Source organism: Aegilops tauschii, chromosome 1 (genome assembly GCF_002575655.3).
Source record: "Aegilops tauschii subsp. strangulata cultivar AL8/78 chromosome 1, Aet v6.0, whole genome shotgun sequence".
NCBI classification, from domain to species: Eukaryota; Viridiplantae; Streptophyta; class Magnoliopsida; order Poales; family Poaceae; genus Aegilops; species Aegilops tauschii.
The window spans coordinates 11,869,171-11,891,556 of NC_053035.3; the positions used below are offsets into that span (position 1 = coordinate 11,869,171).

Sequence of the window (22,386 nt, forward strand, 5' to 3'; positions counted from 1 at the left end):
CAGCATTGAACAAATTAAAACTTGTTGCATCAAATTATCATGACCCAAGTTCATTCCCTTATCCTCCATAGCACATGGAACATCTCCTAAAATACGGGTTGTCTTTCTCCTTTGTCCTGCCACTTGAAACTCTTTCTGGTCCGGTGTAGCTGGAGCAATGTTCGGACATGATACAAGAACTTTAGCACTGATGGTCACATCATAATACTATGCATCGTGTTTCATGTTTAATGTTTCATGTGTCCTTAACTAGCGATGTCCTCGTGGTGGAGCCATGGAGGCTAGATCATGTGGACTAAATGCATCATTCATCCTAGTCACGAGAATAAATTTCATTGTGAACCTTCTGATTTTGTAGAAGCACAATGCACTGTGATTATCAACCTTACAAGTTACAAATAACAGCATCTTAATTACCACATTATTTTGTGCTTACTCAATGAATTTCTCTCTTAGCATTACCAGCTCATTTATGGCATCTCTGATGCTCATTCTTGTTCTTGGTGATTCCTCCGTGCATTGTAACCCAACGTGGAAGACCGCCACTAGGCACCCTTGTAACCTGGTATCCTCTTTGTAATTCCGCTGCATTGCTCGGCTTGTAACAATGCTGGGTCAACAATTTCAGTAACTCTGTCCGGATAGTTTGACGCAACATAGAATCGCAGAGTATGGTCCCCTTGGAACATGCCATCCGTGGGACTCTTTCCCGTGAACATCTCAAGAAGCATCACTCCGTAGCTGTATACATCACCATCAACGGAGACTTCCCCACCCATCCCGTATTCTACAGATTTCAAGCAATAAAATGTAGCACAATCAGATATGATTATGTGGATGGAACAACTCTTTTGGAAGAAACGGTAGAAGGAAAGGCAAACATCAGAGTACAGTACACACACCTGGAGCAATATATCCGATGGATCCTCTAATTCCAGCAGATCTTCCAGCATTTGGATCCTCCGTTGAGCTGCTGTTCATCATCTTATCAACAAATCGTGATAGCCCAAAATCCCCTACGTGTGCGACCATGTCATTGTCTAGAAGCACATTGCTTGGCTTCATATCGCAATGAACAATTGGTGATTGACCCCGGTTGTGCAGATAATCAAGTGCTTGGGCAACATCGAGTGCAGTGTTCACCCTTTGCACCATGGTCAACATCCTTGGTGCTTCACCCTCCATGACTTGACTTGTATGTAGCCAACTGTCAAGGTCCCCGTTGGGCATGAACTCATACACCAAAGCTTTGAAATCATTTCCTTGGTGATCAACACTTGTGCACACCGTAATGATCTTTACAAGATTCCGATGACGCGTGCTTCTCAAGGCATGACATTCGCGCAGGAAACTTCCCTCGGCCCCTTGTTGCAAAAGGTTCAGCACCTTTATTGCAACCTCCCTGTTGTGCAAAGTTGCTCTGTACACAGCTCCAAAACTTCCCGTCCCAACAAGACTATCTGGAGAGAAATGGTTCGTTGCTCTCTGTAGATCAAGGAATGAGACTTGCCAATGATTATCCTCTGAAAGTGGTTGCAGGCCCTCCCCCTGTTGCCTTTTAGAGCACCGGCACATGCCATATAGATATAGGAAGAGCATAACAAGTATTGATAATGCTCCGAAAACAGTGCATATGATGAGCAAACCTCTCCTTGGTGTATGCTTCTTCCCATCGGAGGATTTGAGGGTGCAGTGTGGGAGATGTAACTCTGGAATACCACCGCACACCTGATTGCCGACTAAGAAGATTCTACTTGCATTGCTAAAGACGCCACTTACTGGAATGGGACCGTCAAGGTTGTTGCAGGAGAGATTCATGTAAACCAAGAAGGGCAAGGAGTCAAAGAAAGTTGGAACTTGTCCAGTCAAGTTGTTTCCTGAAAGATCTACTTCTTGTATCCCTTTCAAGCCACCAAGGGATAGGGGGATGCGACCAGTGAGGATGTTATTTTGGAGATCAAGACTGGCTAGCTCAGTACATTTTCCAAGAGGTGAGGGGATCTCTCCTGATAGTTTATTGTTTGAAAAATCGAGCTGCACCAGGTTTATTAAACTTCCTATCTCAAATGGGATTTGACCATGAAGAAAGTTATGAGAAAGATCCAGTTTCTTGGTTAAAGAGGTGAGGCTGACTAGTTGTGTTGGTATAGTACCTCTCAGTTGGTTGTGTGATAAGTCTAGACTGGCCATGCGGTCCAGCCATTCAAAACTTGTGGGTATGGATCCCATCAAGTTATTGTGAGAAAGGACAAGACGGGACAGACGTGTGAGGTTACCAATTGTAGAAGGGATTAGTCCCTGAATGTTGTTCCCGAATAATTCTAGGACTTGAAGGTCGTGAAGCTCCCCAATTGTTTTTGGTATTGTGCCGGTTAACAAGTTGCCACCAATTTGAAAGTTGGTAAGTTTCTTAAGCTTTGCGATATCCGGAGAGATTTCGCCATGTATGCTGTTACCCTCGAGATACATCATCTCAATTGAAGAGAGATTCGCAATGGATGGTGGAAATGGACCCCGGAAACGCTTAGAGGATAGGGCCAGTGCGAAAAGCTGAGTGCAGTTTGCTAAGGATGCCAGTAGGTCCCAGTCCTTTTCCCAGCTTGCTTCTAGTAGCTGGTTATTCTCTAGTGCCAGCACCTCGAGGTTTCTCAAGCTGCCAATGTTGAGTGGCACAGATCCATGGAGCTGATTGTTGGCAAGTTCAATCATTACGAGTTGAGAAGCATTTCCTAATGAGCCGGGAATCCTTCCATGGAAATTGCAAGAATAGAGCAACAAAAGCTCGAGGTTTGGGAGAGCAGATCCAACATCATTCGGGATAACACCAGACAACTCATTGTGACTCAGCTGGATCTGTCTGATTGAAGACAAGTTAAAGATGGATGCCGGGATGGTGCCCGAGAGCTCATTGAAGGCTAAATGGAGATACCGCAACTTGGTCATTTGCCCAAAGGATTCTGGTATCTCGCCTACTAATCTGTTTCTACCCATGCTCAAAATCACTAGAGATGTAAGGTTTCCAAGAGAGGAAGGGATGGTGCCCACGAGATTGTTGGTGTAGAGGCGAAGCTTCTTGAGGTTGGAGAGAGAGGCGAGGCCAAGTAGCAGTGGATGAGCTTGGCCGGTGAGGTTGTTGACGCCAACGTCCAAGACCTCGAGGTGGCGACAGTGGCTCCAGTTGGCGGGCATCTCTCCCACCAGGCTGTTGCGCCCCAGAAGTAGTGCGCGAAGTCTGGAGGAGCGCGTGAGGGACGAAGGGATCTCACCTTGCAGGTTGTTGTCGCTAAGGTCAAGCTCGGAGAGGCGACGCAGGGAGCCGAGCTCCCGTGGGATGGTGCCGGCGAGGAGGTTGCCTGACAGGTTGAGCGTGCGGAGGAAGGTCAGGTTGGCGAGGTAGGGGGACACCGTGCCGGACAGGCCGGAGGACGTGAGCTCCACGCTGGTGACGCGGCGAGGGTGCCGGAGCGAGCGGCACCCCACGCCCCGCCAGCCACCGCAGGGGTCGCTGGTGTTCACCCACGAGGAGAGCGCCCCCTCCTGGTCGCCGTTGATGAGGGCCTTGAAGGAGAGGAGAGCTCGCAAGTCGTCGCCGCCGGTGCAGCGCCTGTGCATCGGCATGGTGAGGCGAGTAGTAGCACTAGCAGGACGAGGGCAGTGACAAGCCTCCAATGGTTTCTTCTTCTAGCCGCTGCCATGGCGCCGGCCGGCCCTTGTGCAGCTTGCTAGCGCTCTAGCTCTAGCTCCTCTTGTATGTGGCTGATTGGTGTAGTGTCACAAGATCAAGATGGACGACTACTACTAGTAGTATATATGGGCTTGGTTTGTAGCGGAGGTGAGCTACTACAAGCCGTTCAAGGCTTCAAGCACGCAGGAAGCTTCACTCCAATTTCTGGGAAACTGTCAAGGAGGGAGCTGGCTGCCGTATGAAAGGGCTTTCGTTGTTACCGATAAAAAGAGCTTTTATTTACTCAACGATGTAGCATCAAGTGAATACAAAGTATGATGAGCAACATCCAGCCTCTACATAGTGAAGATGCACCCATCCAACTCCAACAGTCTGACATGGATAAAACAACAAGATGATGCCATACGCCTATGTAAAAATAGGCGATGGACCGATCCGAAAATTATGCTGCAACACACATGTAAGTATGAACCTCCTTGACAACTGGCTCCAACAGTATGAAAGGGACGGAACTGAGTCACCTACTAGATCACTCATAGTTAGTAGTAGTTCACACAGACACAGTCACTGCAGAATGGCATGATTGCATTGGATGCAATGCACATAATCAATGTGCTCGCAGCTCACTCATTGAAAGTCCTTGTCAATAATAGTACTACTATAGTACTGCAGTTGTCTCATGATGCTGCTCGTGTTTGCCTTGCCTTCAAAACTACTACTCCCTCCGTCCCAGTGTAGTGTAAAAAACGCTCTTATATTGCGGGATGAGTATATCACATTGGATTCGTCCTTAATGGAAAGTGACTTCTGCTCCTTGCATGTTTTCACCTCGCACAAATGCTAAAGTACCGCGCTGGCTTGTGGGCCACTAAAAATGGAAAGTGACTGTTTAGGAGAAATGTTGGGGCCGCGTACACTCAAAATGTAATAGATGTCAGGAATTAAATATTATGACAGAATCCCTTAATGATATGTATCTTGGCTTAGCTGCAATGGTCGGAACTGACATGAGTGATTTGTTTTTAAGAACTAGCTAGTTTGAAATAGTCCTAGCAAGGGTAAGTGGTTGGAAGAAAAAACAAATTTATCTATGGGTGGGAAAGAAACTCTTTTGAAGGTAGTCGCTCAATCCATACCGGTGTTTGTGATGACAGTATTTTTTTTTTCTTTTTTGCGCTGACACTATTCAAGATTTCTAAAAACTTTTGCAAAGGAATTACATATGCTATTTCGCATATATTGGGTGGAGTTGATGACGACCATCGACGGATGCACTGGCTTGCTTGGTGGAAACTTTGTATACCAAAGGATGGGCTTTGTGATCTTCACACTTTTAATACGGCCATGTTGGCAAATCAGTGCTGGAGGCCTTTAAAGAATCCATCCTCTTTGCGCGACCAGGTTCTTATAGCGAGGTACTACCCAGATCGTAATCTTTTGAAAGCAGATCTCAAGTCTGGAAGCTCCTTCATGGACCAAAGTGTTATATACGGAATGCACTCATTTAGCCGTATACTCATGAGGATGTACGTAAAGCTGTTTTCAGTATTGGTGATTTAAAAGCTCTCGGTCCGGATGGCCTCCATGCCCTTTTCTTTAAGGAATATTGGCATATACTCGGTGATGCTATTACACAAGAGGTTTTGTTTGCTTTAAACACCCGCCAGACTCCAGCTGAGTGGAACAATACTTCCATTCTTCTTATTCCCAAAGTAGACACGCCTGAATTGATTAATTACTCAGTATAGACCTATCAACTTATGCAATGTTCTGTATAAAATCATTTCAAAGATGCTAGCTTTGAGGCTCAAAAGCATTTTGCCAGATATTAGATCTCCTACTCAAAGTGCGTTTATCCCGGGCAGAATGATAACAGATAATGTACTCATTGCTTATGAATGTGTCCATAAGATCAAGAACAAAAGAGTAGGACAAACAGGTCTTTGTGCAGTAAAATTGGATATGCACAAGGCATATGACCGAGTGGAGTGGATTTTCTTGAGGAGCATGATGCAAAAACTTGGATTTCATGAACAATGGATTGACTTGATTATGGCATGTGTTAGTTCTATAAAATACAAGGTAAGATTTAATTCCCATGAAACAGAACTATTTACTCCAACGAGGGGTATTCGGCAAGGGGACCTTCTCTCCCCATATTTGCTCCTTATTTGTGCAGAAGGGCTTTCTAGTATGTTGCAGTATGAAGAAGAAGTTAGTGGCATGGATGGGATTAGAGTGTGCAGAAATGCAACATCAGTTTCATACCTTTTATTTGCTGATGATTCTCTAATTCTCATGAAAGCAGATGTGTTAAATGCAACTTCCTTACAGCAGACACTAGATACCTACTATCAGAGTTTAGGACAGATGGTGAGTTTGGTCAAGTCAAGTATATATATTCTTTAGTCCTAATACTAGTATGGTGTCAAGAGCAGAGATCTGTCAAATTTTGGATATTGATACCGAGGCATTATCAGATAAGTATCTTGGTCTTCCAGCATTAGTGGGAGCTGACAGAAGTGATTGCTTCGGGCATTTTGTGGAAAGAATCAAAATTAGGTTAGTGGGTTGGTTGGAAAAAATCCTATCTATAGGAGGAAAGGAGATATTACTGAAATCTGTTGCCCAAGCTATACCCGTGTTTGCTATGTCTGTCTTCAGTTTACCTAAAGGGGTTTGTAAGGACATCACATATATCATTGCGCAATTTTGGTGGGGTGATGATGAGGAGAACAAAAAAAATGCATTGGATGTCTTGGTGGAAGCTTTGTGTTCCTAAAAGTGAAGGAGGGATGGGGTTCCGCGACCTGTACTCTTTTAACTTAGCAATGCTAGCGAAACAATGTTGGAGGCTAATAAATGAACCGGATTTTTTGGTTGCGAGAGTGCTGAAAGAAAGTATTACCCAAACGGGTCTTTACTTGATGCAACACCAAAGAGTGGCTCCTCGTTCACATGGCAGAGTATTTTGAAGGGGCTTGACACTTTCAAAAAAGGCTATATATGGAGGATTGGAACTAGAGAGAAGGTAAACATTTGGAGGGACCCATGGATTCCTTCTAGTGCGGAGAGAATGATTTTCACCCCAAAGAGGTCAAACAATTATCACAAAGAGTATGTGAATTAATTGATCCTATAAGTGGGTCATGGGATGAGGAATTGATTACAGATTTGTTTAACCCAGTGGACGTCGACGGAATACTTCAGATTCCATTACATCTACAAGGTTTTGACGACTTCACTGCATGGCACCCAAATAGAACATGAATGTTTTCAGTTAAGAGTGCCTACCATATGCAATGGATGCATAGTTTTCGGGTGCATGCAACCGTGGTAGGACACGCTGGTGGGTCTACCCCTTTGGCAGTATCGAAAACTTTATGGAAACTGCAAGTTCCACGTAAAGTTCAGATTTTTGGATGGAGAATACTGAGATGAATAATACCGCTCCGAGGTATACTTGTTAACAGGCACATTGGTTCGAATGGGGCATTGATGTCTACTACACAACCTTCTTGTAGACTCGTGTTGGGCCTCCAAGCACAAAGTTTTGTAGGACAGTAGCAAATTTTCTTCAAGTGGATGACCTAAGGTTTATCAATCAGTGGGAGGCGTAGGATGAAGATGGTCTCTCTCTCTCTCTCAAACAAATCCATGGTACATACCCTCAGCCCCGAGGGTGAACTACTCCCTCGTCGTCATGGAGAGCGCCGGGATGATGAAGATGGCCATCGGTGATGGTTTCCCCCTCCGGCAGGGTGCCGGAACAGGCTCCCGATTGGTTTTTCGTGGCTACAGAGGCTTGCGGCGGCGGAACTCCCGGTCTAGGTTATGTTCTGGAGGTTTGGGGATATATATGAGGTGTTGGCGTCAGGAACAAGTCAGGGGGACCCATGAGGCAGCCACAAGGTAGGGGGCGCGCCCTCCACCCTTGTGGTGGGCTCGGGACTCTTCTCCGGTATCTTTTCGTTCTAGTATTTTTTATATTTTCCAAAAATAATCTCCGTAAATTTTCAGGTCAATTGGACTCCGTTTGATATTCCTTTTTTGCGAAACTCAAAAACAAGGGAAAAATAGAAACTGGCACTGGGCTCTAGGTTAATAGCTTAGTCCCAAAAATCATATAAAACAGCATATAAATGCATATAAAACATCCAAGATTGATAATATAATAGCATGGAACAATCAAAAATTATAGATACATTGGAGATGTATCAGACATGTCCTATTTGTAATCAGGGAGCCGAGGACATCCAACATCTGCTATTTCATTGCACTAACGCCAGAGAGTTATGGCGTAGGCTGGGTGTGACACATATTATTGACCAAGCACTACAGGTGGATAGATCTGGCTCTGCGATCCTCGAATTTATCCTATCTTTACATGATCTACAGCTTGCAGTTCATCTAGAATTGAATTTCAAACAAGTTATAATTGTTGGAGGGCGGTATCTATGGTGGATACGGAGACATGTGACACATAATGAAACAATCCCGCCAATGTGGAAGTGGCCGCTCTCTGTATTATCTATTTCAAGTAACCACCAAAGAGCCTTGGATCAAACAAGGAACACTACGGAAGCAAAATGGTGCAGACCTAATCCTCGATTTATTAAACTTAATGTGGATGCAGCTTACTATCCTGATGAGGGTGTAGGGGCTACAACATCGATTTTGCGTGATGACAGAGGTAACTTTATTGGAGGTCAATGCAAATTAATTCCTTACGTAGCAGATGTAATTAGTACTGAAGCCTTGGCTATGCGAGATGGACTTGTGTTTGCTAATGCACTCGGATGCAATCAGTTGGAAGCGGAATTAGATTATCTGCAAGTCATTAATTGTTGCAACGGCCAAACAACTTGGTGGGATGCGTCGGCGGCTATCTTCGCAGAATGTTTGGACATTAGTAATTTGATTGGGAAGGTCATTTTTAAGCATTGTTATCGATCTTTTAATCAAGCGGCTCATGTGCTAGCTCACTTTTGTTATTGTAATAAGACTTCCTATAGTTGGTTGGACGAGCCTCCTGACATTGTTGTCAGCAAACTCGTAGACGATGTAAACCTATTTTGATTTTGAATAAAGCTAGCCATGATGGCCTTTCCTCAAAAACAAAATCGAGGGTGTATTTGAAGAGTATGAGATGGCTCCCAAATGTATATATGGAATGATGCATTTAAAAAAGGAGGATTACCCCCATCTCTACATCAAAATTATGCATGCAGCCATCTCATTAAACCAAGTAAACATCAGATACGTAGTTCGGTACACACTCACAAAATGAGCTGAAATGAATCAAATAACACTCGTCACAACTGGCACAAATAGGACAAGATGACTAAACACTTATCTTGTCGTTGTTGGACCACCATCCAAACCGGTTGTAAGTATCATGTGCTACCGTCTTCCAATGGTTGCACCCATAATCCATAAGCTCCTTGGCTTCTGCATGGCTGAGTGATGACCACGTACGGATCCAGCTAGTTGCCTAGTTGTCGGGGGAAACGACACCTATGGAATCACTGGGATCCCTTCTACGGTTGGCGGGCGCGGGGTTGTGCAAAGAGTGGGTCTGGTAGTCAGCACAAATATCGTTTATCCAGGTTCGGGCCGCAAGGATGCATAATACCCTAGTCCTGCTTTGGTGTATATTTGAGTGTTCGTGAGACCTCGAACTAGTTGTGGTGCGTGCGTAGTCCAAAAGATCCGAATCCTTCTCCAGTATGCTTCGGGCCTCCTTTTATAGTCAAAAGGGGCTGCCATAGTGGCACACAGGAGGTGGAAAGGTATACAGTGGTTAAGTCTATCCTCTGGCACCGTCGGACAAATGCATTTAATGTGCTGCCGACGTGCCCTTCTTGCTTTATCGGGGACGGCGGGGAAGCTCGTCCCAGCTGTCGCCGCCTCGCCTGGCTCCGATGCACGTCCGAGCTGATGAGGCGTTGTAGCGCCACGTTGGCTGGCTGCTGGGCTGGTGCGGTGGCAGAGTCTTCACGAAGATTTGCATGCCACCACGTAGGTGCTTGCTGAGTTGGCCTTGAGGCCGCGCGTCGCCACGCAGGTGCCTGCCCAGCTGGTTGGGCTGGCAGCTGTATGGGAACAGCGGTGGAGCCTTGGCAGAGGTGGGCCTGGCCGTGGCCCTGCAGGTGTCCTCGGCAAGGGTCTTGCCGGGGCCTCGGCAAGGGTCTTGTAGTGGCATCGCGGTTGTCCCCGGCAAGGATCTTGCCGGGGGTCTTGTGGATTTCCTCGACCAGGATCTTGCCGAGGATCGTCGTCTTCTGGTCCTCATCTGATCTTGTGTGCTTATGATCTTCACAAAGATCTGCATGCCACCATGGAGGTGCCTCCCGAGCCTTGGTTCCAATGTGGTTGATAGCGTTGGAACCCTTGGGCTCAAGGGTGGCGCGCTCTGCTGGCGTCGGGCAAGTTGCCCTGGCAAGGCTCTTGCCGGGGCTGCGGGGGCCGCCCCGGCAAGGGTCTCGCTGGGGGAGTCCACCTCGCCCTCTTGCTCTTTGTGTCTCTGGTCTTGGCGTTGATCTAGTTGTCTTGTGCCCTTGCTTCTCCTGCCCCGCCAAGCGTGGTCAGGGGTGTGGGGCTGCGACTGCCCGCGCACAAGTAAAGGGGTGCAAAAAGGGACCCCTACTTTTGTACACCGACACTAGTAGATTACCTACACATGCCAACTAGTTGTTTAGACTTAAGATAAAAAGAGTGGCGGTGAGAAAGAGAGAAAATTTGGACAGCGGTGCTGAAATATATTCTAGTTTGCGCGAACTCACGCAACATTGTTGCATAATTTACTCATTTGCAAAAGTATCATATATGTTTTTTCTTGTTTCTTTGTTCTTTCATCTTTTAACAATGTTTGTGCCAACCAACTGATGCTTTGCTATTTTGTTTGAATTTATACAATTATAATGATTTTTATGAAACTATACTTGTAGTAATTGACTAAATGCATTATAGATAATGCTCTTTTTATAAAGTAAACCCAGAGAACAATCCTTTGTGGTTTCTGATACAAAAAATTTGCCAAGAAGATGGAATATGTTTGAGTTATTTTTATTGTGTTGTCCTATATAAAGTAACATTGTAATAGCATATCTATCATCTCTCTTGAGATTACCGTTTTGTTAATAGGTATTTGATGACACACAAGTATAGGGGATCAATCATTGTCCTATAAATAAAAGTGTCGAACCCAACGAGGAGCAGAAGGAATGGATAAGAGGTTTTCGGCAAAGTATTTCCTGCAAGTGTTGTAAGGTCATTTGATAGCAAATATGATAGCAAGTAAGCATTAACCGAGTGAGGCCTTTTGGCTCCCAGGCTCATCTGCACCCGTGCTGAATAAAAAATTCAAAAAAAATACTAGAAAAAATTGAAAATTCCAAAAAAAAATTTGCATGGTACATAATTTGGTACGTGACGTCCGCTCCAAATTTCAAATCATTTGGACATTTGAGTAGCTCTCGGCAAAAAAGATAAATCTGGGGTCTGTTAAAAAGTGTGCTGTTTATATACTGTTCTGATCCAATTTGTCTTTTTTGCTGAGAGCTACTTAGGTGTCCAAATTTTCAGCGAACCTCACGCACCAAATTGTCTACCTTGCACACAAAAAATAGAATTTTTTTTTATGAATTGTTTGTTGACCAGGTGCAGATGAGCTCGGGCTTAGAATTGGATATTCGGCATTAACCAAGGTAACAAAGTGCAACATGGTGGCGCAATCCATATTATTGCTAAGGACTAGCCAGAAGAACTTCTTATAGTGATTAAAGCGCTCTTGAGGACACACGGGAATTCATCTATTTACTTTCACCATGATTCGTTAACTCGCATTCATTGCTTTGATAAGTTTCAGAGCTAAGGTGTTATTTTTACTTGAACAAAAAACCTACTTGTGATTATCCTCTCCATGCAAGCATCCAGAAATACAAGACAAGAATTAAGATAAATCTAACCATAACATGAAACATAAGGATCCAAAACAGCCTCTTACGGAATAGCTCATAAAATGGGGTTTAGGTTTCCATCGCTCCCACAAACCATCACCTACAAACTAATTCCAGAATGCCTTCCCCTAGGCCCAAACATGGTGAAGTGTCATGTAGTCGACGTTCACATGACACCACTAGAGCAAGAACATCAATAACATATCATTAAAGCATTGAACGAAAACCAACTTCACATTATTACTAGTAACAAGACTTCTCCCATGTCCTCAAGAACAAATAGAACTACTCACAAAGCATAATTGTGTTCATGATCAAAGGATATAAATATGCGATTAACAATCTGAACATATAATCTTCCACCAGAAAGTAAACTAAATAGCATCAACTACAAGATGTAATCAACACTATTAGCATCCCCAGATACCAATCTGAGGTTTGATACAAAGATTGAACCGTTCAACATGCCCTGCGGAAACAAGTTAGACGTCCTCTACTTTGTTGTTGCAAGTTTTGCGTGGCTGCTACGGGCTTAGCAAGAACCGTTCTTACCTACGCATCAAAACCACAACGATAGTTCGTCAAGTTAGTGTTGTTTTAACCTTCTTAAGGACCGGGCGTAGCCACACTCGGTTCAAGTAAAGTTGGAGAAACTGACACCCGCCATCCACCTGTGTGCAAAGCACGTCGGTAGAACCAGTCTCGCGTAAGCGTACGCATAATGTCGGTCCGGGCCGCTTCATCCAATAATACCGCCGAACCAAAGTATGACATGCTAGTAAGCAGTATGACTTGTATCGCCCACAACTCATTTGTGTTCTACTCGTGCATATAACATCAACGCATAAAACCTGGCTTGGATGCCACTGTTGGGGAACGTAGTAATTTCAAAAAAAAATCCTACACACACACAAGATCATGGTGATGCATAGCAACGAGAGGGGAGAGTGTTGTCTACGTACCCTCGTAGACCGTAAGCGGAAGCGTTTTATCAACGTGGTTGATGTAGTCGTACGTCTTCACGATCCGACCGATCCAAGTACCGAACGCACGACACCTCTGAGTTCTGCACACGTTCAGCTGGATGACGTCCTCGCCTTCTTGATCCAGCAAGACGGGCGAAGTAGTAGATGAGTTCCGGCAGCACGACGGCGTGGTGACGGTGTTGGTGAAGAACAATCTCCGCAGGGCTTCGCCTAAGCACTACGAAAACTATGACGGAGGATAAACTAGAGGGGACGGGGTTGCCGGCACACGGCTTGGTGTTTCTTGATGTGTCTTTGGTGCTAGCTCTACTCCTCTATTTATATGTTGAGCCTTGGGGTCGAAACTTGGAGTAAAAGTCTCCACAAAGTCGGTTTCACCTGAAAGGCAAGAGTCCTTCTCGGACTCCAGGGCCAGACGCCAGGGTTCCCGGCGTCTGGACCCAGACGCCAGGGACCCTGGCATCTGGCCCCTGGACTCCGCAAAACTTCCTTTTGCGCTTTCCAAAAACCTTGTGGGCTTTCCCCTTTGGCCCAAATAAAGTGTTCTCGTACCCAAACATTTCGGGAAACATCCGGAACCCCTTCCGGTGAATTCCGGAACCCTTTCGGAGACTAAACATTATTATCCCATATATCAAACTTTATCTCCGGACCATTCCGGAGTTCCTCGCCATGTCCATGATATCATCCGAAACTCCGAACAACATTCGGTCACCAACTAACATAACTCATAGTACTATATCGTCAACGAACGTTAAGCGTGCGGACCCTACGGGTTCGAGAACTATGTAGACATGACGGAGACACCTTTCTGGTCAATAACCAATAGCGGAACCTGGATGCCCATATTGGCTCCTACATATTCTACGAAGATCTTTATCGGTCAGACCGCATAACAACATACGTTGTTCCCTTTGTCATCAGTATGTTACTTGCCCGAGATTCGATCGTCGGTATCTTAATTCCTAGTTCAATCTCGTTACCGGCTAGTCTCTTTACTCGTTCCGTAATACATCATCCCGCAACTAACTCATTACTTACAATGCTTGCAAGGCTTATAGTGATGTGTATTACCGAGTGGGCCCAGAGAGACCTCTCCGATAATCGGAGTTACAAATCCTAATCTCGAAATACGCCAACCCAACAAGTACCATCGGAGACACCTGTAGAGCACCTTTATAATCACTCAGTTACGTTGTGATGTTTGGTAGCACACAAAGTGTTCCTCCGATAAACGGGAGTTGCATAATCTCATAGTCATAGGAACATGTATAAGTCATGAAGAAAGCAATAGCAACATACTAAACGATCAAGTGCTAAGCAAACGGAATGGGTCAAGTCAATCACATTATTCTCCTAATGATGTGATCCCGTTAATCAAATGACAACTCATGTCTATGGCTAGGAAACATAACCATCTTTGATCAACGAGCTAGTCAAGTAGAGGCATACTAGTGACACTATGTTTGTCTATGTATTCACACATGTATTATGTTTCCGGTTAATACAATTCTAGCATGAATAATAAACATTTATCATGATATAAGGAAATATAAATAATAACTTTATTATTGCCTCTAGGGCATATTTCCTTCACTAGTTGCTCTACTTTTTCCCCTGCACACCTTTTTGGGTTGGCCCATGCGTGGGGCGAGTTTTTTCATTTCATTTTTTGCTTTTTCTTTTTTTTTCTTTTATGTTTTTGTTTTTATTGGTAAAATAATCCGAGATTGCAAAAAAAGTACAGATTTCAAAAAATGAATTTTGAAAAATGTTCAGGAAATGATAAAATGTTCGTGGATTCAAAAACATATTCATGATTTTGGAAAAAAACATATGTATTCGAAAAAAATCATGTGTTTGAGAAAATGTTAGTGCGTTTTAAAAATTGTTCGTGAATTCAAAAAATGTTCATGAAATTTTAAAAAATGTTGACCAAAATCAAATAGTGATTGTGGATAAAAAAAATTCATCTATTCAAAAACTGTTCATTGATTCAAAAAAATCCGTGCCTTTCAAGAAAATGTTTGTCAAACAAACAATTTTAAAGATTTTGATTTTTTTGTCTAAATTTAAGAAAATGTTTGTATATGCAAAAAAATGTTCACATTTTCAAAAAAAGTATGTTAATGAAGTTGATAACTATTCACAATTTATAAAAAAATCGTGAATTTGAAAGACGTTCACGATCTCATTAAAAAATGTTCGTGAAACAAAAATTGTTCATGATTTCAGTTTATTATTAGTTTTGCGCCAATAATATTATCAATACATATCAAAGTATGCATGATCGCAAAAGGACTACTACCATATATATGTTTGTTTTTAATAAATTAATATATTTTTTTATTCCTTTTTATGATGTAAGAAATCATTTTTAAAGCTTGACAAAACAAAGTTTAGACCCTATCATTGTCATTGTGCATATTTATTACGTACAACTTTCTTGATCCATGTCATTCGATCCACTCAGGGGTAAAATGGTCCAAGATAAGACAAAAACTAAACTCTTTGGTATACGGGCTATGAGTTATTTGCATGGTAAAGAGGATTGGAGAGAGTATCAAATAACGAAAAAGAAAACTGGTGACACAAATATTTGATCCATTAGTGACACTACAAAATTTATAGTAAACTTTTGTACTTATTTGAATAAATTGTATCATACTATAAACTTAATGGTTTAATTTCTATTACTTGCTATCATAGATAAGCACAACTATTAGATAAATTGTCATATTATTCTTAGCTATAAAATTGTAATGTGTATTAAACTATATAATGTAAAAGGTTCTATTTGAATTAATTTTGGAAGTTGCATGAATTATATATAATTTATTTGATTTATTTGCATGTGTGTGTGTGTTATATCATATAGAGATTTTTAATACCATTAGATATCATGGTAGTGATTTCTAAGCAAATAACCAGTGTATTATTAGCTAAGAACCATTTATAGAAATTTCTAGAGTCTGAAAACTATATGTTGTAAGTTGGGTTCAATAGTAAGTTGCGCATGATTTGTACTTGTATTCAAAGAACAATCATTATTGTAATAATCAAAGAACACCAAAAAACTGCTAATTCTATGTCTGCATACTTATGGTTTGGTTATTTGAATTTCGATTCAATGTGTACAGTATTCCCTGCCCGTTTCTCAACTAAAAACTTGTACACATAGAAATTTACTTAGCATATTTTTTTCATAAGGGCGTAACTAATTAAACTTAGCTTTGTCAATCAGATTGGTTTGTTTCTACGTGATATGCACTATAGATATGTAGTGTCAACTTGTGCTCCTGATATTAAGATTTGTTAGCGTATCCGATAATCTTTTGGAGGAAATGTGTAACAGTACAACGTCTACTCGTATATTTAGTATTCGAGTTTGTCCTCCTTTGGAGGCACGGGCCAGTCACCCTATTTTACTCAGCCTATGAGTCTACCTTGATGGAAGGAGTCCACCGCCCCTCCGCGTGCCTTTTGTGGGGAGAATCCTGAAGTTGCACACCGACGTGGCATTCTTTAGGAGGAGCCCACAAATCTTATGTTTCGTCGCCATTTCCATCGAGCTCATCTAGCTCCTCTGCTCCAACGGGAGGGCGCTTGGGCCAATTTACCGACGCTTGCCTTCGGCCCTCTGCCACTCCACATCCACCACGGTTGCCGCTCACCGTGTTTTGTTTGTCACAATCTCAAGCAGCCAATGCAGGCCGGGCCGAGTACTGGTTGAGACCAATTAGAAGAGCCCGCCCAAGGAAGAGGTAGAGGGGAGGAGAAAGTGGTCCACCACGTATGCGATAATCCATGGACGAGGCGGGACTCATTTACCACCACATGAACAGTAGATTCAGAAACAAAATGACAACAAGAATAAATAAATAAATAGGATTAGTTCTCTTTTCATCGAAGATGCTGAGCGTGTAGATTCTCGTGGCGAAATGACGTAGGGGGGGTGAGCGCGCTATGCAAGCGTCTACGTTTGTACCGCGTTCCTCCAGGGAAAAATCGGGTCTTTAAAATGCCTTTTCTTTTAAGTTTTTTTTTGTTGAGCAACTTGTTTGAAGTTTATTGTTTGGGAACTGACTTTTGTGTTTGGCCCATGTGGCTCCGGCCCACGGTCAAGTACATCCCAGCCCAGCCCGGCCCGGCCCGGCCCATGGTGGGTGGCAGCGTGGCCCAGGGGCAGAACCGTCAACCGGTGCCGACCAGCCACAGCCAGCCTGCGGCCACCAAGAGCCGGAGGCAGAGAGAGCAGAGACAGAGAGCGATAAGCAGAGAGAGCTCCTCATCCGCCTGCTCCCTATATATAATCCCCAATTTCGTCTCCCAGCATATAAAGCCTCCCGATTTCGAACCCCCCATCCCCTCCCCTCCCCCCCACTCCTCTCCCCCGATCCGCACCCTCACCCCGCTCCAGGACCCGCCGGATCTCGCCGCCAGGACCGTCGTCGACCCGCAGCCACCGCAGGTGATTCCCCTCTCCGTCGCCCCTTCGATTCCGTCCCGCAGATCAAATCGCTGCCCGCTGTGTTGCTCTGTCGCCGGCTTCTGCTCCGTCCGGGATCAGCCCTGCCCGCCGGAATGGGCTGGGCCGCCGCCCCCGGGGCCTCCCGCTCTGCTTTTCTAGGGTTCGCTCGCTTGTTCGTTCGTCCAGCGGTGGGAGGGGGGGATTAGTCGCCCCCCTTGGGCTTGCCGTTCCACGGCGGATTCGTCGATGGATTCGGTGGGAGGGGAGATGCCGCCGGAATGGAACCCCGCCGGGAAAAAAAAGATCTTTTTATTCGTCCTTCCTTGCGGGGGTGGGGAGTGGCTGATCTGCATCTAGCAGAGGAACCGGCCAGATGAGCCACTGATTTTGGTTGATGTGTAGTAATAGCTTACTACTTGTTCGTATCGAATCACCATCAAATGGGGGATCTTTTGTTCAGAGACGATTCACATGGCATGACTGAATCGCCTCTGCTTGTTGTTATAGTACTAGACTTTACTCTGTATGTGACATGAATGGAATGGATACTTATCTAGCTTGCTGCAAATATCTGACGAGAGTGTGCTTGTTCGGCGCAGGCAAGCCGATATGGCCACCTTCGAGCTGTACAGGCGGTCCACCATCGGCATGTGCCTCACCGAGACGCTCGACGAGATGGTCTCCAGCGGCACCCTCAGCCCCGAGCTCGCCATCCAAGTGCTCGTCCAGTTCGATAAGGTGCGACAGCTGGGACATTCTTCCTTCGGTTAACGCCAGTCTTCCCCCTTCAGATTGGGGGAACATGATTCTAGTTATCTTGCAGATGATTTGATTTATGGTTTCTCTGTGTTTCTCGTGTGTGTGTGCAGTCTATGACGGAGGCACTGGAAAACCAAGTGAAGAGCAAGGTTACTGTCAAGGTACGTGCTTTGGGAAAACAAAGTTGTAATTTTTCGCGCCATTTCGGTGTTCGCCTGCTCGGTCGGCCCGTTATTATTTGCCATATGCTGCCGTGAATTAATTTGTCGGGTTCTAAAAAGGTTATGACCTTTTGGAGTATGATAAATATGTTTGCTTTTCTAGATAGCGGTCGATCAGTATCCGCACGACACGTGGTACCAGTGCCACGTTGCACTGCAGTTTAGCTTGTTTGTTCACATCGCAGACCTCTGTAAAGGAAACAATCCTTAACTTTTTTTGGTGCATATGCATATACTTCTTAGTTCTTACTAGAGATACGGGCCACCGTTTCCAAGTCCGTAATGGCAAAGATCCTGGAGAATCTGTTTGTTCTGAGTTCAACGGATGTCGCCCATTTGGGGAAACTCTGGGATTGTGTAAAAACCATGTTTTACTAAATAAAACCTGTTTACATAATGTGTGTTCACATCCAAAAATATCTTCTAAAGCTACCGTTTATTTTCTGTTTTCTTTTGTGACCATAGTTTCAGTCACCTTAATTTACATGATGTCAAATAGTACTGGTTTTTCTCAATAACTAAAGCATTAACATGGAATTTGGAAGAAAATATCCTTTTGTAGCACAAATGAATTGCAGTGGAACGCGTTGGGATTTTTTGCTTGCCTGATTGATCTTGAATAAAATGAATGAAGTTATCAACATAGTATCAAATAATTTCTGATATCCGATTATGGTTCATGGTTCACCGTAAAAAAAACTAAACCAACCAGGATTAGCCCTTGGTGGCATTTTTGCTAGCAAGAAAGGCAAGCACCAAACTTTGAGTAGGCTGAGCCTCGAACGCAGATTGGCAGGCTGCAAGCACTTCAGCCTGCTCTAGCTAGCCACCCGAGCAGACGCTCGGTCTTGTTCATGGTTCACTATAGCAGGTGCCATCATTCACCATAGCAGCTACCATTAAGGATTTCATTGATTACTAAAGATAAGTTCAGTGTTTCCAAGGCCGTAAAGGGAAAGGTCCTGGGGAATCTGTTTGTACATGATGTTCCGAGTTCTAGGGATGTCGCACAATTTTGGGCAACTCTGGAATTGTGTAATAAAAATTTGTTTACAAAACAAAACTTGTTGACATAATGTATGTGTACAACTAAAAATGAGCTTCTGAAGCTACCACTTGTTTCTAATTCTTTTGTTTCAGTCACCTTAATTTGCATGATTTCAAATACTACTGGATATTCTCAATATCCAAAACATTAAGATGGAGTGTGGAATTTTTTATATCCTTTTATGGCGCAAATGAATAAGAGTAGAATGCATTAGAATTTTCCGCTTGCCTGATTGATCTTCAACAAAATAAATGAAGTTATCGACAATAGTGTTAAATGATTTCTGATATTAGATATGGTGGTTCATTGTTCACCATAAAAAAAAACCTCGACCAACCAGTACTTCGCCTTCGGTGCCATTTTTTTAAATATAGAAGAAAGGTGGGGGCTGAGCCTCGAACACTGGTTGGCGGGCTGCCGACACTTCAGCCTGCTCTAGCTAGCCACCCGAGCAGACGCTCGATCTCTTCCATGGTTCACCATAGCAGGTGCCATTAAGGATTTCAATTGATTCCTCATGTCCACATTGTATTTGAACCTGATAGAGAACTGATGTTTGTCTGGAATACGGATAATCACAAATACATGGAGATGTTAATATTCTGTTTTCCCCCAACTGTGGGTGTTACTTTTTTTCTGAGAAAGGAGTCCCCTGGTCTTATATAGAAACCAAAGATAATGTGTTAAATAGCTTCTAATATCAGATTATGTGGTTCATGGTTCACCATAAAAAGTCAACCAATGCTAGACCCTGGTAGCATTTTTAAAAAGAAGAAAGGCGAGCCTGCGGAGGCTGAGCCTCGAGCGTGGGTCGGCAGGCTGTGAGCACTTCAGCCTTGCTCTAGCTAGCCATCCAAACAGACACCCTGTCTCGTCCATAGTTCACCATAGCAGGCGCTATTAAGGATTTCATTGATTCCTCTCTACATTGTACTTGAACCTGATAGAGAACTGATGTCAGAGTCTGGAATATGGGATAATCACAAAGACATGGATTTGCCAATTATTTTGTTTTCACTCAACTATGGTAAGTTGTTTAGTTTTTTCTGAGAAAGGAGTCCCCTGGTCTCCTATATAGAAACCAAAGATGATTGTCCTGCAATACCTTATGAATACATTCCACCCGTGGCATGAAACAAAAACATAGTCCTAACTCAGCCAACAATATTCTCTATCTCACGACAGTCAGACCTGAAAATCACCTCGTATGCAGTTTCTGTGAATTGAATTCAAGTTAGATCTGCAAGCTGCATTTGACATCCTTGTTACTGGAGGCTATACAACGAACCGCCGTCATCACTAACTAAATCTTGTACCTTTGTGTGCTCATAAATGCTGCCTGTAGCCTGTTTTTTGTACTCGAAAACATCTAAAGCATATAATTACCATTTTCTTATACGTTGCTGGGCCTAGCTGATAGAGCACAGAGGGCGCAAGCAGGACTGGTTCCTGGCTCCCGGTTGCTGTTTGTGTGAAGTTCTTCTAGAGGGTTGACAGTGCGTGTATAATCTGACGGTGAACTGGATTCTTGGTTGCAACTTTAGGGATGGAACCTGGCATCGACCAATCTCCTGTCAATTTGCTGAAACTGTTCCCACAAAAACAACTTGATTTTTTGTTGTTGAAAATGTGTAGAGTTGTCAATTGGTTGAGTAAACCAAGATACTCTTTGCCGTTCTAGGAAACCTCCTTTGTTTAATGGATCTCTTTTAGTTAATGTGTGGATTGACGTGGGAGGAGTTATTTCGAGCTTTTTAATACTGTCACCACAAATTCAGCTGTTGTTCAGACTTGTGCTTGCTTCTCATTGACATGGTCGTCACTGCATCTGCATTCCTCATGCCTGTCCGTGTCTGGCTACAAACAAGGCCATCTGCACACCCTGTTCTCTGCTACAGCTGTAGTTCAGACTGTGTGCTACTGATAATCCAATTCCGTGTCGCACTGATAATCCATCAGGTTAATGCTGTCGCCACGAAATTCAGCTCTAGTTTCAGACCTTTTTCTCCTCGTTGCCATGATTCTCACTGCATCTAGCTTAGATTGATAATCTTTGCCAGAATAATACTCATCCCTGTTCCTTTTTCTGTGCATATATGCAGGGCCATCTGCACACCTACAGGTTCTGCGACAACGTGTGGACATTCATATTAACCGATGCGCAGTTCAAGAACGAGGAGACCACCGAGCAGGTCGGCAAGGTGAAGATCGTGGCCTGCGACTCCAAGCTACTCAGCCAATAAGCAGCTCGCTCCGGCGCGAGCGAGCTGGTGACCCCCGGAGGCGGGGCTCGTTCGACCCCCACCTCCGCTAGAGAAGAACACCACCGCCGCCACCACATTGCCATCTTCATAATCCATGGGTACCTGTAGGATCTCCTGGTACGCGATGCTCTAGAGCATCGCATCGCATCGCAGCCACAGAACTTTTTTCCGATCCGTGTCGTTGTAATGTTGTTTCCGGAACTTTTGATATAACTGGTGACTGAATGAGTAAGTAGCAATCAAAACTTTGTTTGGAAAATGTATGTGACATTTAGCAGATCTTTTGTGCTGCCGGTGTTTTTCGCCGAACTCATGCCGGGTTTTTCCAGCCTGCCATATTATCATTGATATGTACTAGCTGGGATTTTTTGGCTGGGAAATGCTTGTTTGTGCCAAGAACAAGCAGAAAAGCGGAGCATTTTTCTTGGCAAACCTTGTTTGCGTTGCAGTTTCAGCTGGGAAAGTCAAGATGTATGTGTTCCCCTCTGTGTTGAGCTGAGCTCCAATGCCAAGCCTGCACCAGACAACACAGCCCTGCATGCGATTGTTGCTATTGGTGGCAGAGAAGAGAACCAAAGCTGAGCGCATGCACAGCTGAGCCGAATGACCGGTGACAGGAGTGAGCAGAGCTGCTCTGCTTTTCTGTGTAGGGCCAGAGGGGCTAGAGAGAGAGAGAAGGAATAATAACTGCATGCATGAGGTGGCTTCCACTGGCGATGGCCACCTTTCAGATCTGGTCTGATACTCTGATTGCTACTGACCATGAAAATTAGTACAAAGTTGAGTCATCTATTTTGGAACGGAGAGAATACTATTGTAACACATGCACACTCACCACTGTTCCCCTTGACAGGAAAACAGGGGAGGAAAAAACTCAAAGCATGCCCTCCTCCTCACAGTTTACACATTGCAATTGCAAGAGGAAGCTGTGGTGTGTGATTCTTAGATTCACTCCTCCAATCAGCAACCTACACATATCCATTCATGGCAA

The 22,386-nt window shown here is 44.0% G+C and overlaps 2 protein-coding genes across 2 annotated transcripts; one reads left to right on the forward strand and one right to left on the reverse strand.

Annotated features, from left to right (window-relative positions):
* Window positions 1-330: 330 nt before the first annotated feature.
* LOC109742025 (uncharacterized) lies at window positions 331-4,273 on the reverse strand. The gene is made up of 2 exons (XM_020301111.4): window positions 903-4,273; window positions 331-787 (listed from the first exon to the last, which is right to left on the reverse strand). The coding sequence occupies exons 1-2, from the start codon at window positions 3,616-3,618 to the stop codon at window positions 546-548; spliced, it is 2,958 nt and encodes a 985-aa protein (XP_020156700.1). The 5' UTR covers window positions 3,619-4,273; the 3' UTR covers window positions 331-545.
* A 12,600-nt stretch (window positions 4,274-16,873) lies between these two features.
* On the forward strand, window positions 16,874-21,654 carry LOC109742017 (transcription initiation factor IIA subunit 2). Its single transcript, XM_020301101.4, has 4 exons — window positions 16,874-17,103; window positions 17,703-17,841; window positions 17,973-18,023; window positions 21,234-21,654. The coding sequence occupies exons 2-4, from the start codon at window positions 17,713-17,715 to the stop codon at window positions 21,372-21,374; spliced, it is 321 nt and encodes a 106-aa protein (XP_020156690.1). The 5' UTR covers window positions 16,874-17,103; window positions 17,703-17,712; the 3' UTR covers window positions 21,375-21,654.
* The last annotated feature ends 732 nt before the right edge of the window (window positions 21,655-22,386 follow it).